Genomic DNA, 15,113 nt, shown 5'->3' with positions numbered 1-15,113 from the left:
AACTTTATATATACGACAGCGTCGAGGCCAGCAGCGGCGGAAAAGGCAATGACGCTTTTACTACGTAAATGTTTCTGAAGCAACACGTGCTGGTGCCAGCAAAAAAAGTAAACACCATATAACCTTTCAGTCCGTGATATTTTTTCCATTGTCAGATCGATGACTGCTGGAAGAATTCGCCTGGACTCCTTTAACTCAATTTAAAAAAAAAACAGAGGGAACAGACTCACAACCTTCTTCCCTTAAGTTTTTTTCTTTTCTCCTATCTTGGTCTCATGTCGAAATGAAAACAACGTCAGACCCTCAAATGTCAACGTACAGCATGGAGGAATACCATTTATTAATGTCACCTTGCTTTCAGCTGGTTTCAGCCATATGTGACAAATGTACAAAGGGCCAAACACAAATGTCTAGAACGATCGAACTGTGTGTTCCGCAGCTCCAAAAGCCGCTGCAGAGAGGAAGGCAAGAAATGGCGATGAAATCCTGTGAGTTTAATTGCATGAAGAAGCGTTGTTTTCGCGGGTCACTCTGCTAAGCATGCAGCTGCAGGTTTCGAATTCTACTGAAAGGGCAACGGTCAGCCTTATTCATTATAGGGCTTTGCTTTTTGACAAGCCGCAGTAGTTTTTTTCTTATCCACACTTAAGGGCAACCGAATTTAAAAGTTCGTAGACACCTGCTTAACCACATTTTAATGAATTAAAAGTAGGCTCCTTGCTCTGACCGAGCGCGTAGAAGTGCAAGGGCCTTTTTTCGCCGACAATGCACTTCATAAAATTCAAGGTATTGTTACAGCCCTGCTGGCGACACGACGTTTGACCATCCGTTGACCCCACAAAATAAGGATGCCTACTTGTGAAATTACCTGAGGAGATTTTCCCCCTCTCCTTGGGGAGGGGGGGGGTAGAATGACCTTCCCATTGACTGGTTGACCTGCCCTTTGACGATGTACAGACGACAGGGGAAAGGGGGAACGGTGCCTTCAAGTAATTAACCGTATCCGACAGGAGCCGGACCCCTGAGGAGAGAGCTTGCCGCAGTTGTGGCCCCCGGTGCCGCACGAATCACCTGTGTGCCGTTTGCAACGGTTTCACCTCTGTTCGAAATAGCAACGGACTTGTGATTTCTCCTCGCCCATTCGCACTAGTGCCTCCTCTTGCTACGTGCTGTGCAACTTTTCCGTCTTGAATAAATGTACCCCGCACTGTATTGGCCATCGCCTGGTGAAGGGGTGGACCTTAGGGGATTTAAGGAGCATGCCGAGTCAGAGCGAACGCTCTGGGCCCTGACGACAAGGCTCAGCCATTAGCTCGACGCATGAATTCTTAATTTTGACTGTTTGCTCTTTCTTATTAATGTAAATAAGTTTCTGCTACGTGCCAGTAAACCCGCTTGTTTTCGTTTTCCAATAACTTCAAGTTCCATCTTTCCTCAGCCCGAAGGCTCGGACACGCTACCCAACGGAACCCGGGTTCGAGCTAGCCCCTGCCGCACGACAGTGTCAACAACTGCTTGTTTAGTGTGGGCGAGTTATGATACCTGAATGCGGGAATTTATTTCTCGCGAGTAATGTGACCTCAGCTTTCTCGAAACCTTTTTACTATGACAAGTCATAGGTAATGTTACCTATGTGTACTCATTTCATTATCACATTGCATCTTTCGTTTCTGTTCTTCTTTCTTTTACTGCCCACGCTTGCATAGCCTTTCCTACGCAAGCAGAGACAAGTAGTCGCGCAAGACTACTCTTCTTCACCAGTTTATTTCATAGTCAGCCTGGCTGCATTCGGAAAGCAATTATTGCACCATTCCGACGCAAAAAATTTCTGCAAATTACTGAAGCATCAACAATACGTTAGTGACTATCGTGGGCAGTGTTTAGGGCAAAAACTATTGTTATCGTTTCTTTTTGATCTGCAACTTTTGTCAGAGTGCGTTTTTTGAAATTAAATCTCGGGAATAAGTTTTTTACGACGTGGATCACACGTTTTAGATTGCAGATTAGCATAAAGTAAAGCGCGCTTCATTCATGTCTCCAGAAAAATATTAAAAATTTAGGCCACTATAAATTAGTTATGAATAAATTATTTTTCTGCTTACGAACTAATACAGGTAGTTGAGAATGGGCACGTTCACCATTCATTCGGGGTATCCAATCATGGTCGTCATATTTCTTACCTGCCAAATCCAGCGCAACATTTTCAAGCTTCGATGTTACGACAAATAAGTTGTTTAAGCTGAGCTCAGAAGCATTTATTCATTCGTTAGCAAGGCCACTGTACACTTATTCGACAATTTTTTTCCCTAACAATCTTTGGGGTCTTCTTGTTCATTAATCATAAGTAAGGTTTAAAAGAAAAGACGCACCTCAGCCGTTGAAGAGCTCGTGCCTTGGCTAATTTTGACATTCAGCCATTATTTTTAATGACACACCTGAACGCTGACTTAAACAGATCCACCATCTTCAATACCTGCTCAATTATTGCAACAAGTGCATTGTTTAACCTTGCGCCCCTTGGCGTATGAATTCATAACTTGATTTTTATGCTTACGCTCTCTTTGGAGTATTCATAAAATTTAGCTTTGCTGTAAACTCTTGCTGAAGCACTGTAGATTACGTGATGGTCAGAAGCTGATGCGCGCAAGCCACTTTGGTATCCTTAATTTCTTGTTCAATATCATCAATGCCCTCAATGGACGCGTTTCGTTTGTACTCTAAGTAAATCTTATGTAAAATTCTTATTTATTATTTATTTGTTGATGCTGCAATCACCACACGGTGATTTTAGCAGCATGATTTAAAACAATGGCATGTATAGAAAAAAATGCACTGAGCACCGGTTATACAATAAAAAGCACAATCAACACACAAGGCACATAGCTGGGCTCAACAAGAACAAATAAATAAAAAAGGTTAAATTATCACACACACGGTTACAGCAAAGAAGCAAACTAACAAATAATGCATGAAATAGCATTATTGTAAACTTGATAAAAACGCAGTTAACGTTGGTGCAGAGACGCCAACCTGAGTCATGTATCTTATGTTTGTCCACAGCACGTAGTTTTTCGACGCATTTTTGAAAGCACTAGAAAGTTTGGTCAGTTGTCGAGAATACCAAATAAAAATGATAGCTGCCAGTTAACATGAATATTAGTTAAGCATAGTGAATGATAAAACAGTAACGGGAGCACGAGAACAGTTTCTTCAAGGTAAAGGGTCTCCCACAAACCCGAGGAAGAAAATCACAAGCAATGTACAGTAGTTTGTCTGCACCTTTATGAGATATCATGCACAGGTTAACGACATACATATATTAAGTCACAAACAGAACACACTGATGGTCTCAGCAAAGCTGTGGTCTTTTTCGTGTGCTTTCTTATTAGAAAAAAAATGCATCCACTCCACATCGCCCAATTAGGCGTCCTAGTGCCCTTTTTACCCTCTGAGAGAATCCCCGAATGCACGTGTGTTGAGGAGTCTTTGCGGATAAAAACGAATGAGGTCAGGCACTGTATCATATAAGAATCCGTCGTCATTGCTTTGGTACACGTGGTGGGTGCGATGCATGCGCAAATTTTCCATTTCATTATATTCTTGCTTCCTCTTTTATTCGCATGCCACTGTGACTGTAGCTAAGTTCATGCCATTCGAGAGGCCTGCGCTCTCCGACTAGCTCCTTGCCGGCACGACTGCTAGGAATCACTGCAGTTTGGCGTTCAGATACCGTGTAAATCAAAGCAGTTCCCAGAACAAAAGGGGAAGGCTGTCTTGAGATTGTGCAAGCAATTGACGACAATGTTGGCGGTGCAATCACTCCAGCAACTTTGATGTTGTGCACCGAGTTTCAACAAAAACTGACGCCAACATATTCGCGCGCTTCTGATGCAGATAAAAAAAAATGGCGAGTTCACGAGCCATGCAAAGAAAGTAAGATTGACAACCAAAACACTTGGATTCAAACAAGAAATTCGGAATAATGTGTGCGTCAATGATCATCTCACGCCGGGAAAAAAAGTGGCCGTGTTGCAGGACATGCTATAAATCTTCGTTCGACCATAACAAATTTTGTCGGTTTAATTCATTCTCTCGACTGGAGTCATGCAATTGATGAAGAATGTGTCGACATAGCATTTGAACATTTCTGGACTCAAAGTACTGGTGTTATCAATCAATGAACTTGAGTGACAGCAGCCACACATTGGTTTAGTCCTCTACGGCATCCCTTAATCACTACGGCTTTGTTATGATCGATATCAACAAAAAAGAAAACTTTACGGAAAACGAATATTCCAACCATTTAACACTTTAAATGGTCTTTAAATCAAGGCTGAAAGAATACTGTTTAAAATTTAATTAAGTTAGATTATTTTTTTAATTTTTAAAGCCCTAAGCGTGAGTATTACCAGAATCTGCCAATAAAGAATGAGAGTGACATAAATCGATACTGGCTATTGACTAAACAGTTCCTGAATAAATATGCTCCTCATCTTTTGATATAAACAATAACAAGCTGCGTGAACAGATGCACAGACTCGGCTGGTAGTGCTAACGCTTTCAGTGACCATTTCAGTGCCTCCAGCAGCCTTCGCGCGGACGTTCTTCTGAATAATCTGTCACGCTGCATTGGGAAGTTATGGAAAAAATCTGCCTTCACCGTCTGATGAACTACCTAACAAAGTTTAGCGTACTCTAACCAGTTCCACTTACGGCAAAGTTATTCAACTGAACTTCCGCTCATAATCTTCACGGAAAAGATTTAAAAAGCTATTGATGAATGTTCTCTTTTCAAAGCCATATTTATTGATTTCATTGAAGTATTCGACTGTATAAAGCACATCATTCGTTTAGCTAAATTAAATGCGTATAAGATTTGTAGCCCTGATTTTGAAGTTAATCGCAGCTATTTGACAAACGGATCCCAAGTAGTGGAGGTGAGCGCCATCTCTTCATCCACTAAAATTTTCAATCAAAGTTTTACCCAAGTATCTATTTTAGGCCCTTCACTTTTTGTGTTGTACAATAATGACCTACCTTAAGCTCTTTTTAACACTCAATGCCTTACATATACGGATGATACTAAAATACTTAAATCACATAAATCTTTTTACATACTTTGATATGGTGCGCAAATAACTTTCTGCCCATAATTTAAAAAAAAACGCATAAGTAGTATTTCATTCACCCCACACCAAAGTTACTGCACATTCACCAGTGAAAATCGGTAATCGCCTGATACCACTTTCTCACAGTGCTAATTTCTTGCGTGTGGTTTTAGACAGGAACCTCAAGCTTCATCTTCATGTCCACTCTCTTCTCCTAACTCTATCATTTAGCACTCATATTATAATCAAGACTTGGCCATATTTCCAGCCTCACATTCCACGTTCACTCTACTGTGCCTACATTCGCAGCCATCTTTCTTATTGTATTTCTTCCGGCAACACATATTCTTGTCATCTATATCCTCTGCAACGTCTCCAAAACCAAGCACTTGGACTAATGACATATATAGCTGCCGTTGTAGCTCAGTGGTTGGTTATGGCGCTCGGCGGCTAACCCGAAAGACGCGGGTTCGTACACCGGCTGCGTGGGTCACATTTTGATGGAGGCGAAATTTAGAGGCCCGTGTACTGTGCGATGTCAGTGCACGTGAAAGATCCCCAGGTGGTCGAAATTTCCGGTGCCCTCCACTACGGCGTCCATCATAGCCTCAGCTGCTTTGGGACGTTATACCCTATAAATTAATAATGACATATAGCCCATTTGAATGCCATTCCATTGCAATCTATTCCAGTCTAAGCATTCTTCCTCTTAGCCAGATACTTAAACTAAAATGATCAATTATTGTTTACGGGTTATTCATGTGACAGAACTTGAACTCTTGCCGAACCGTTATTTTAACAATACTAATCAAACTAGGTTTTCGGAGCGTGATAATCTTCTCTTTTCAAATGTACGTACTAATTGTGGAGAATTCTCCTCAATATTCACCGTTATAACGTGATGGAATTCCTCACCATACGAAATGGAATGATAACCTAAGAATTCCATTTTCCTTGCCCGTATTAAAAAAATATTTAGTGTTGGAAATCATGATTTATTGTTACGTGCCATGATATTATTTTTGTTATTCTTCGCTATTATTTTAATCCCCTCATATCGTTCCTTGCTGTGCTTTGCACGTATGCTAGTTCATGTTTCTTTGCTAAAGGTGCTGTTGTTAATGAGACAATTTTATACTGATGTGACATTAACTAGTGATCACTGCCTTTGTATTTGTGTAAACCGCTACTCTGCCGTAGGAGGTGCCCGTGAGGATATTTTAACCACGAGATCTCCTACAATGCTAATTTGATGCAGTTATTTTGCTTGCATTCTTGGTGCCCAATTAAATTGAACTTAAACACGACTCGAAACGCCAAGGGGGGTTCCTATATCATGGTAAAAGATGTACCGTTACTTATCATCATCATCATCATAATCATCACCATGATCACACTTAATACGTACACTTCATTAAAATGGCATTTCCGGCTGACCTTAATTTAATCTTGCCCTGTGCGAGCTGCGACCATCCCATACCAACAATCTCGCATTCCATACACCTACCTGCCTCTCTTGCTCCCAGCTACGCTTTCATTCTTGTCGAGTCCACTGCGCTACCCTGAACGACCTTCGGTTATCTGCTCTGCGCATTATATGCCCGTCTATGTCCAATCCGAGTTGTTGATCTCAATTTAGATGCTATTAGGCTGCGTTTGTTTCCTAACCCACTCAAAGCTTCCTAACGCTCTAAGCTTAGAACAGGACTTCCCGTTGTGTATACCCCTACCTCTGCCGGCTACCAGCCCGCGCGATGTCGCCGCGGCCGCGGTAGCTGCGTGACGTCTGAAAGAATTTGGCGCTCTGAACCAATGATAACCCCCGGCTGCTGACATCACTTGCAGGACGTGACGTCGTATGCCAGGTTTCGCGCGGAAGTCTGACACCGCCCGTCTCCGCGGGGTGCGAAAGCGGGAATTTTAAAAAAAAGTTATTGTAAATTTCCCGCTCGCTTTTGAGGTCTCGTACGCGGCATGAACACTCGGTGGCCTGTACTCTTCATAGTGCAAGCGTTTTAAAGCCGAGCTCAAACACCTTTTTTTGTGGCCCTTTAATGCCATGTGGATTTCGAATAAAGCTCGCGTTGTTTGTTTTTTAACGCTGAAATGAGAATTATTTAACATATGAGAAGAGTAGTAGCGTTTTCAAAGACTGTTTACAGCTTTAATGTCATTTTTATATTGATTAGATTATTGTCGTGAATGGGAGTAGTTAGAATTTAGCTTTCCTGAAAACACCGACAAATCTTTTTTTTTTTGTGCGTGTGAGCAAAAATTTCTTATGAAACCGTTTTTTGCTTAGGCTGCGCTTGCATACACAAGGTACCTCAGATGATGTTTCAGCCTTTTCTACTGCTCGTCTAAGGAATCACTTTTCGGCGCTGTCATTTCTTCAGTAGATTTGACGTCAAAATTTATTCAAAAAATACGTGACCTTTCCTGCTCGTTTCCAGCGGATGCACAGAGTTGGCTTCCGCGAAAATGTTGCTTATGAGCGAAATAGAAAAATACTCACTGACGCACATATGGCTCCTGCTCACATCCTTCTTTTTCGCTTCTTCACAGGCCGAGTACGTAAAGAGCAAAAGTGGAAGCGGGGTACGTAGCTCGCTCTATTGGCGTTCTATGTTGTTAACCCATCAACCACCACGCCTAACAAAGAAGTTTGTAATGATTCACAAGATAATATAAAAATAATAACAACCTCTTTGAAAGTTAGTTTTAAATCAGTCAAGCCTTGATGTGTACTTGACTTGAGAGTAGTTTTCGGGCAGTTGGTGATTATCAAAAGAGAGTCAAGGCGCAATAAGGGAAAACACGTGTAAACACTAGAGAACGCGGGATCAGTTATGATACTTGACGAGAGGCTTCGTTTGGTTTGTGTCGCATTAAAATATGGAAATATCAGCGCTAACAAGATTTTAATGAACGATGAATGCGGAGAGGCTGGCGAACATTTGCTACTGCGGGTGCTAGATGCTCCTGCCGTTGTCTTTATCTAAAAATAAACAAGCACAGATTTGGAGGACAGTCCAATTGGATGAAAGCCCAATTCGGGTGACTATTAAAGGTTGGCTGTCAGAGCTTTTTAATATCTTTAGTAATCGATGTCACACCCAAAACCCTGGAATTTCTTGCGACGAGTTTCTGGAGGTTTGGAGAGGAAAGTGCTCCTTATATGCATGCACACATAACGTGCATAGTCAGCCAATGACCAAGCTTCGCAACTGCTCAATATTCCGAGCTGAAAGAACAATTCGAATGCGTCATGGGCTCATTACGAGGTAATTCAAGGTGGGGTGAGGTATGCTGGACAAGTTCTTTAATAGTCGCGACCAATTTGCCCGAACTGCTGCCTTAGGAACCTCGAAGATTTTGGATTGGCTCGAGTGGAGCGACAACCAGCTAGTCCCTAAGTTCTAGATCGATGAGATTTGAAGAGCACGTTCTTGCGCAGTAAGACAAAAGACGAAACTCACACGACATGCACAAAACTCAACTTCAAACTGTTTATTTTCTTTGGAAAAACGGCTACATTTATAGAATCCTGATTGATAACAGCCTGTCAGGCGCTCTGTACATGACGTGTATGTTTCGTCCTTTGTCTTATTGAGCAAGAATGTACTTTTCAAGCTATGAACCAACTTGCCCAGACGAACTAACTAAAAGATCGATGGGAGTGTCACGTCGAATACTCAAGCAAGCGTATTGTGGTTATTCTTGGCACCGACATGATCGCAGTGTTTTGGGTCATTGCACGCTACATATATTCTTTTAGGCGACTGCTGAAGTAAGGGTGTAACTTTCTGAGGGTGCAGAAAATGTACCGAAAAGGTACAGAACTTGAGGTACATCATACCTGCGCAGGCATGAAGTGTCCTGAGGCCAGGCAGCTGAACGGAAATTCGCGAATGTCTCTGCGGAGGCGTTTCGCAGAGCCTAAATCTTTGGCATTTATGCTGGCGAAACAAACATTTTATATGCCCTTCCCTTCATTTTTATTTGTAGATTATTACCTTGTTTTCGTATGGGCGTCCGTCTTCCTCCGTTAAAAAAGGGAAAAAGATGTTATTTTCATGAAACCCATTTTTATTGAGATAAGGTGATCTCTCCTTGTTTCACTTCGTGATGCGTTGAATGCGTCTCCGCTTGAAATGGTGGTTTTTCTAAAGGGTTCGACGAATATGCCTAGCGTGTAGCAGGGAGTGGTTACAGACTCTAGCATTTGTTAGGTGTCATATAATTCAATAAATAGCAGCTTCCACATTACAAAAAAAAATCCCGTTCGTATTCATTTCTCGAGGGATATACAGCGCTAGAAAAACAACTGTCGAGCTGCCAGATGAGCGAACTTCCTTGTTGTGGGAAAAATTAAAACGTATTTTTTATTTTTATTCTTAATTTTGTATGAAAACGGCGGAAATCACTGTAAATGACAGGGCTCGTTAAATACAATTAGGCTATTTATGTGTGTCTGTTTTAATTCTTATTTTCACTTAAGAGAAGAAACAATAGATGAGACCTGCGACTAGGTTCGAACTTGCAAGACTCAGAGAGAGCTGTAACGGCTACATTTGATGAATGCGAAACGTTAGGCCACCCGCCACGGTTTCTTTGCGTTTTAAAAACCTAACCAGGGGTCGATATTTGTCTGAAGCCCAGCACGGCATTGTCTAAAATAATAATTGTTCAGCTTTGGCACATTGATGTGAAATCAAAAAATCTGTTAAAGACGCGTACCTTTCAATGTCAATTCCTACCTGAGAGACTGCTTGCTGAAAATAGTTTTGCAAAGAACGAAGAAATGGTGTGGATTCTGTCTTCTACTTAACCGACGCTATTTTGTTCATGTTGAAACTTCAGCGGAAAGTGAAGCTTGCTGAGTGCAGAAAACCGCTACTGACCTTTTTTTGCCATTATACAGGGTGTTCGAAAGCAGGCCACCTGGATATTTTTTTCATTACAAACGACGCACACCGCACTCAAATGTTTTCGCGAGCAGGTCATGAAACCAGGAGCACCTGTGCGTCTGTATGTCTTTCTCTGCCTTATTCTCTCGGCCTCCAGCGTGGTCAGTCTCAGTGCAGGATACGTGTACCAAGCCAAAACTGAGGTTGTTCTTTGTATACTTTATTATCATTCCTTGGTGTGGAGCAAGACACTTGCCCAGTTATGATCAAAAGCACAGGACACGGTTAATTGGAGAGATATGTAAGGGATCTTGTCCGGCGGAGGGAATTGTTACAGGCTGCTACTAGCGCTGGTGATAAATAAGTAAAACATATGCATGTCGGTGTGTGGATGTATATCGCTGTGTTTTTGCTATTTCTATTGCAAAATATTGTGCAACTTTTGCGACCGTGCATTATTTGCGCTTTGAGTGATATTCGTAACAGGCTAAATATACTTCCCTGCCGAATCTGGCACCCGGCCCTTAAAGCGCATTGTGCTATGTTCATCCTGGCACAAAACAACTGGGCCATCGCACTGGCCCCATAATCGATTTGTATCTGTCAGGCATCAACGACGGCCCCAGGCTTGACATGCGATGTGGCGCCTAGCTGACGATGACCTTCCCTTTGCACAGCTAGCGCAGAGGAAGTTCCAACGCTCGGTCTGTCCGGCATGTCGCAAAAGCTCTAGAGGAGGGCTGGGAAAAGACGCACTATCAGGAATAAATAGAACGCGAACAAGAAAAGTGAACTGCCACCACAAGAACCCAGACACATTGGCTCCTGTATAGAAAATACAGAAAAGGTTGATTAACACCTCTAAAGGAGAGGGAGAGTCTTCACTCCTTTGCGAGCGAAATTAACATGCGCTAGTATTGTGCTTTCCTCGGCTAAGATCTTCTCATTTTACTGTTCGTCTTTGAGATGTCTTGTTCGCGTTTCGCTTCTTGCTGATCGCACGTGAACGGAAGACAAGTGTCACACCAAGCCAGAGTCGCTAGTGTCAGCTTCGAAAAAGTGAGGTAACGTCATCTTCTTAAATTCGGTTGCCTTTTTGTCGGAGCCAGCCATGCGAAGTTTGACTGACCTGACATCTCCCCTCTTCACAACCATCCTTAAGCTTCACCCGCGTCGAACAGTGACCCGCTTTCATGCAAGATTGAATGTCACCACCATTAAGCCTGCTAAAAGCCTACCCTAACCTAGCCTAGCCAAACCTACCCTAACCTTTATCGTATTCGGAATGTTCTAGCAGCCTCCATGAACATGGCCAACTGTCTATAAAAGCTGGATCGCTGAGAAGGCAACTCTAAGTAAACATTTTCTCTTTCTCTCTCAGCGTGACTCTCAGGATATCTGACGTATGATATTACAGCAGGCTTTTAGGTTTAGTTTTTAGGTATGTAATCTAAAAAAATTTTGATCTAAGTTGAGGTCCCTCTTGTTACGTCAGACGTGGCTTTGAAGAGAAAGATATGCATTTAAATTTAGGCAAATTTCTTGTAGAAAAAGTAAATAATCACAGTGTAAGCATTCCGGCAGAAGTTTGAATTCTTATGTTTATTGAATACCATCACAAATAACTGAATCAGTTCGTTCGAACGGACTGGTTTCAACATCCAGTCGGCGCGGTTATGACAGGCATCAAGTTACATGTGTCGGTATCATTCGATGAGCAGTTGAACGCCGTGCTAAAGTTCCTGTAGATGGACACAATCTCCTTCAGACTGCAAAATAAAAATGTTCACCTATAGTTAATACGATGCGAAGCATTTGAACTTGCTAACGACCTAGAGGTGTCAGTATTAGCTGACCACTGGTTTACAATCGGCCAGCTTTTGATGTCCTCACTTCATAACAGTAATTATGCTAATTAGGTGATCCGTAATGAAAAGTGTTGCTTGTCACAAGTTATGCAAACAAGATTTGAAAAGATAATCTTTTGGAATTTCACTGCTTGAGACACTACTGTACCCATTCAAAAAATAAATAAATTTCCATTGCGCCTCTCACATATTGTAAGAACTTGCATATTTGAAGCGTAAAAGTACTGACCCTCAAACTACTCTCAAACTTACTCATAAGCAAAGATATAAAACTGCTGCTGTACAACCTGGCCAGCGTAGCCAGCCTAGAGTTAAATTGCGGAACAAAAAGAATGATCACAAGTACCTTTTGATGAGTGGATCATCTTGTACCTCTTTCTTTTCTTCGACTTTCTCCTCGTTAACGCTGAATGGACAGTAGAGCTATGGAAAAATATTGTTTTCTTATTATACACTTGTTATTACTTGAAGATACAAAATCACGTTGCGTGCTTCATAAACTCGGATGCACTTGGGTAGGGCTCGCTGCTCTTGAACAAATCGTATATAAAATGTGATATCCTATGTTACAGAAACTTCGTGTAATGACAATACGTGTTATCATTAAAAATTGTTTCTGTTTGTTGTGCTGTTAAACTAAGCGATTATTTGGCTACTTGAATTGTTCAGCGCATAATCTAGGGTTGCTTTGAGCCCTCTGCTTTACCTAAAAATGGTGCCCACCGCGCAAGATTATGAATGTGCCTATAACGACGTAAACATCTACGCTCTTCACAGCATGATGTATAGCTGAAGAGAGAAAACACGTGTTCTTTCGAAAACCTGCATTTATGGTGACTCACGCTTCCAAATCCAGTGAAGAAAATCTTGTCCTCTGTTTTCAACCCACTTGCCGGAAGCAAAAAAGGGTCAGAGTAATTCTTTTTACTTCTCCTCATGGCCTGCAAGTTGGTTGGGCAAAACATTTTGTGTAACAGCAGGTATTAACAGGCATGCTACGTAATTCTGAGTATCTTAGGGCAGGTATGCATTTTATGGCTGAATCGACGCATTTTTAGTCCACGTGTTAGTGCTCACGTGGACGCTGTTGAAAGTGTGCTGTCATGGACAAAAGTTTACAGAATGCAAATTTAGCAAAAAAAAAGAATATTTTTGCGTTGCATCTGTAATCAGTCAACTGGTACTCGTATCGAGCAGGTGAAATGCAGTTGTTCTCTCTTGCTTCGATACTTTTCATGGACCTGTTTCAAATGATCATGCACATTTTTTTTTTCGTGGACCTCGCTTCCTGTAAACTTTTGCCCATGACTGTACATTTTTACGTCATGTGGCTCAGGGAAGCCAAGGAATGGTTCACATAAAAGGAGGTTGGCTGCGGTACGGTGTTGTGCAGGCCTATGGTTGCGATGAGCCTTGAATGGGTACAGTCATTAGGAGGAGCTGGGGTGAGTGGTAATGCTGGCAATCGCTTAAAGCCTAAAAAAATGGCCATTGTAATATATCGCATGATGCATGCGTCTAACAGCAACACACTTCGTGCCGTTAACTGCTGCAGCTGCCATAAAATTCGTTCAGCCCAGGAGATGGTGCGCGGCAACTTTTTGTTGTATTATTGACATAACGCCGTGAAATAAGCGTCCCTTACAAAGAATAATAAGTTGCCGCTTTTCTATTGTTTTTTTTATGTCTTTAGAAATGTCATCGTTACCTTTGAATATGGCGTGAAAGTCACAAATTTTTTAGTTAATGATACATGGCGGTGGAGTTAGCACGACCTTCTAGAGCTGGACGACTTTGAATACCTTTACTTGGCCTTTTTTCCGCAACTGGAAGAAGTGTTTAAGCATCAAGCCGTTAAAAGCTACTGGTTCTCGTTCTTTACTGTCAGATTAGGTACGGAGGCTAAGCTATTTTCTTTTTTGAGTGTTTTGCATACGGCAAACCATTTTCCATAAAGTTAGATTCTCTGATGCTCGCTGCATAGGAAATGAAGGTGTTGAGGCGTTGTGTAGAAACGAGCAAAATGAGGTCCCGCCCACACCTCTGAGTTTGTATAAGGCGTACGGGCAATAGTAATAAGAAGTTACTATGTCCAAGAGCGGGCAAGTGACTTTCGACAAATCCGAATGTGGAAAAATAAAATAATATAGTCGGAGTGTTTAGACATCACTTTGGCAAGAAAAAAATCAGCGAACGTGCACGTTACGGCTGGTGTTTACTTCATAGCCGTTTTGCCTGTGATTGTAGTGTCGCATAGGCAATATGATGGTCGTTACCATGCCGAAAAACAGTTCACGAAAGCAACGCAGCGGTTGCGCCATCCGCGCCCTCGTCGGGGTGAGGCAAGTTGGATCTGATGCTTGCTATGACATCGCCTACGACTTCCTTACTTCCACTAGCCAGGGTGGTGACTTAAAATTCCGATCTTGTTAGCACCAGAGCCAACCGAACATTCTGTATGGCTGAATAAAAGCGTTCTTCACGATTGCACACTCTACCACCATTGTCACAGCACGCGGCGCTCTACGATAGTTATTTAATGCGCCATCCTGGCTGAACGAAAACCGTGCAGATAGTGTTCTCAGTTCTAGTCCGAGCCATAAAAGTGGTCTTTTATGGCAACTTTTATTAAAAAACAGTCACAGCAATACGTGATAGTGCGCATGTGCTTTGCGCACTGTCAGCATGTGTGCATGTGTTCGCCTTCTTCTCCTTGTCACCCTTCTCTCCCCTTGAAGCTTCGCCTTATATAAGCTGCATCCTGGCTTCAAAAAATTTCTGTTGTGAGTTAGCGCTTGTGTGTCGTCTTCGTACTTGTCTTGTGGTTTGCACGGTTTGGCGCTAGTTATTTTCTAATTCAAGTATGCGCCAACTTGCCCAAACATAGGTGTTAATGCTTTGAGATCAACGAACAGTTTTTTTCTTTCATTCCTTATTTTACAGCGAGAGATTCACGAGGAACACTTTCAGGGATTTTTGCATTCATTGTTTTTCACTATTTGTTGCGGAATGCAACAAAACGATTGTGGTTTATGATTTGGTTTGGTTTATGGTGGTTTAACGTCCCAAAGCGACTGAGGCTATGAGGGAAGCCGTAGTGAAGGGCTCCGGGAATTTCGACCACCTGGGGTTCTTTAACGTGCGCTGACAATGCACAGTACACGGGCCTCTAGAATTTCGTCTTCATCGAAATTTGACCGCCGCGGCCAGGATCGAACCCGCGTCCT

General features: G+C 42.2%; 1 protein-coding gene across 3 annotated transcripts in view; it reads right to left on the bottom strand.

Annotated features, from left to right (window-relative positions):
• Positions 1-11,599: 11,599 nt before the first annotated feature.
• The window catches only part of LOC144121048 (neprilysin-1-like), a 75,985-nt gene continuing 72,471 nt past the window's right edge, over positions 11,600-15,113 (bottom strand). For all 3 annotated transcript variants that reach the window (XM_077653966.1, XM_077653964.1, XM_077653965.1), the window contains 3 exons: positions 12,729-12,827; positions 12,233-12,309; positions 11,600-11,787 (listed from right to left, as the gene is read on the bottom strand). In XM_077653966.1, coding sequence (XP_077510092.1) covers positions 11,673-11,787; positions 12,233-12,309; positions 12,729-12,827 — 291 coding nt within the window. In that variant the 3' untranslated portion in view covers positions 11,600-11,672. The remainder of the gene's footprint in view (positions 11,788-12,232; positions 12,310-12,728; positions 12,828-15,113) is intronic.

Source organism: Amblyomma americanum, chromosome 2 (assembly GCF_052857255.1).
Source record: "Amblyomma americanum isolate KBUSLIRL-KWMA chromosome 2, ASM5285725v1, whole genome shotgun sequence".
Classification (NCBI taxonomy): domain Eukaryota; kingdom Metazoa; phylum Arthropoda; class Arachnida; order Ixodida; family Ixodidae; genus Amblyomma; species Amblyomma americanum.
The sequence above is the reverse complement of the archived record's forward strand: the minus strand, read 5'-3'. Positions and strand labels throughout refer to the sequence as shown.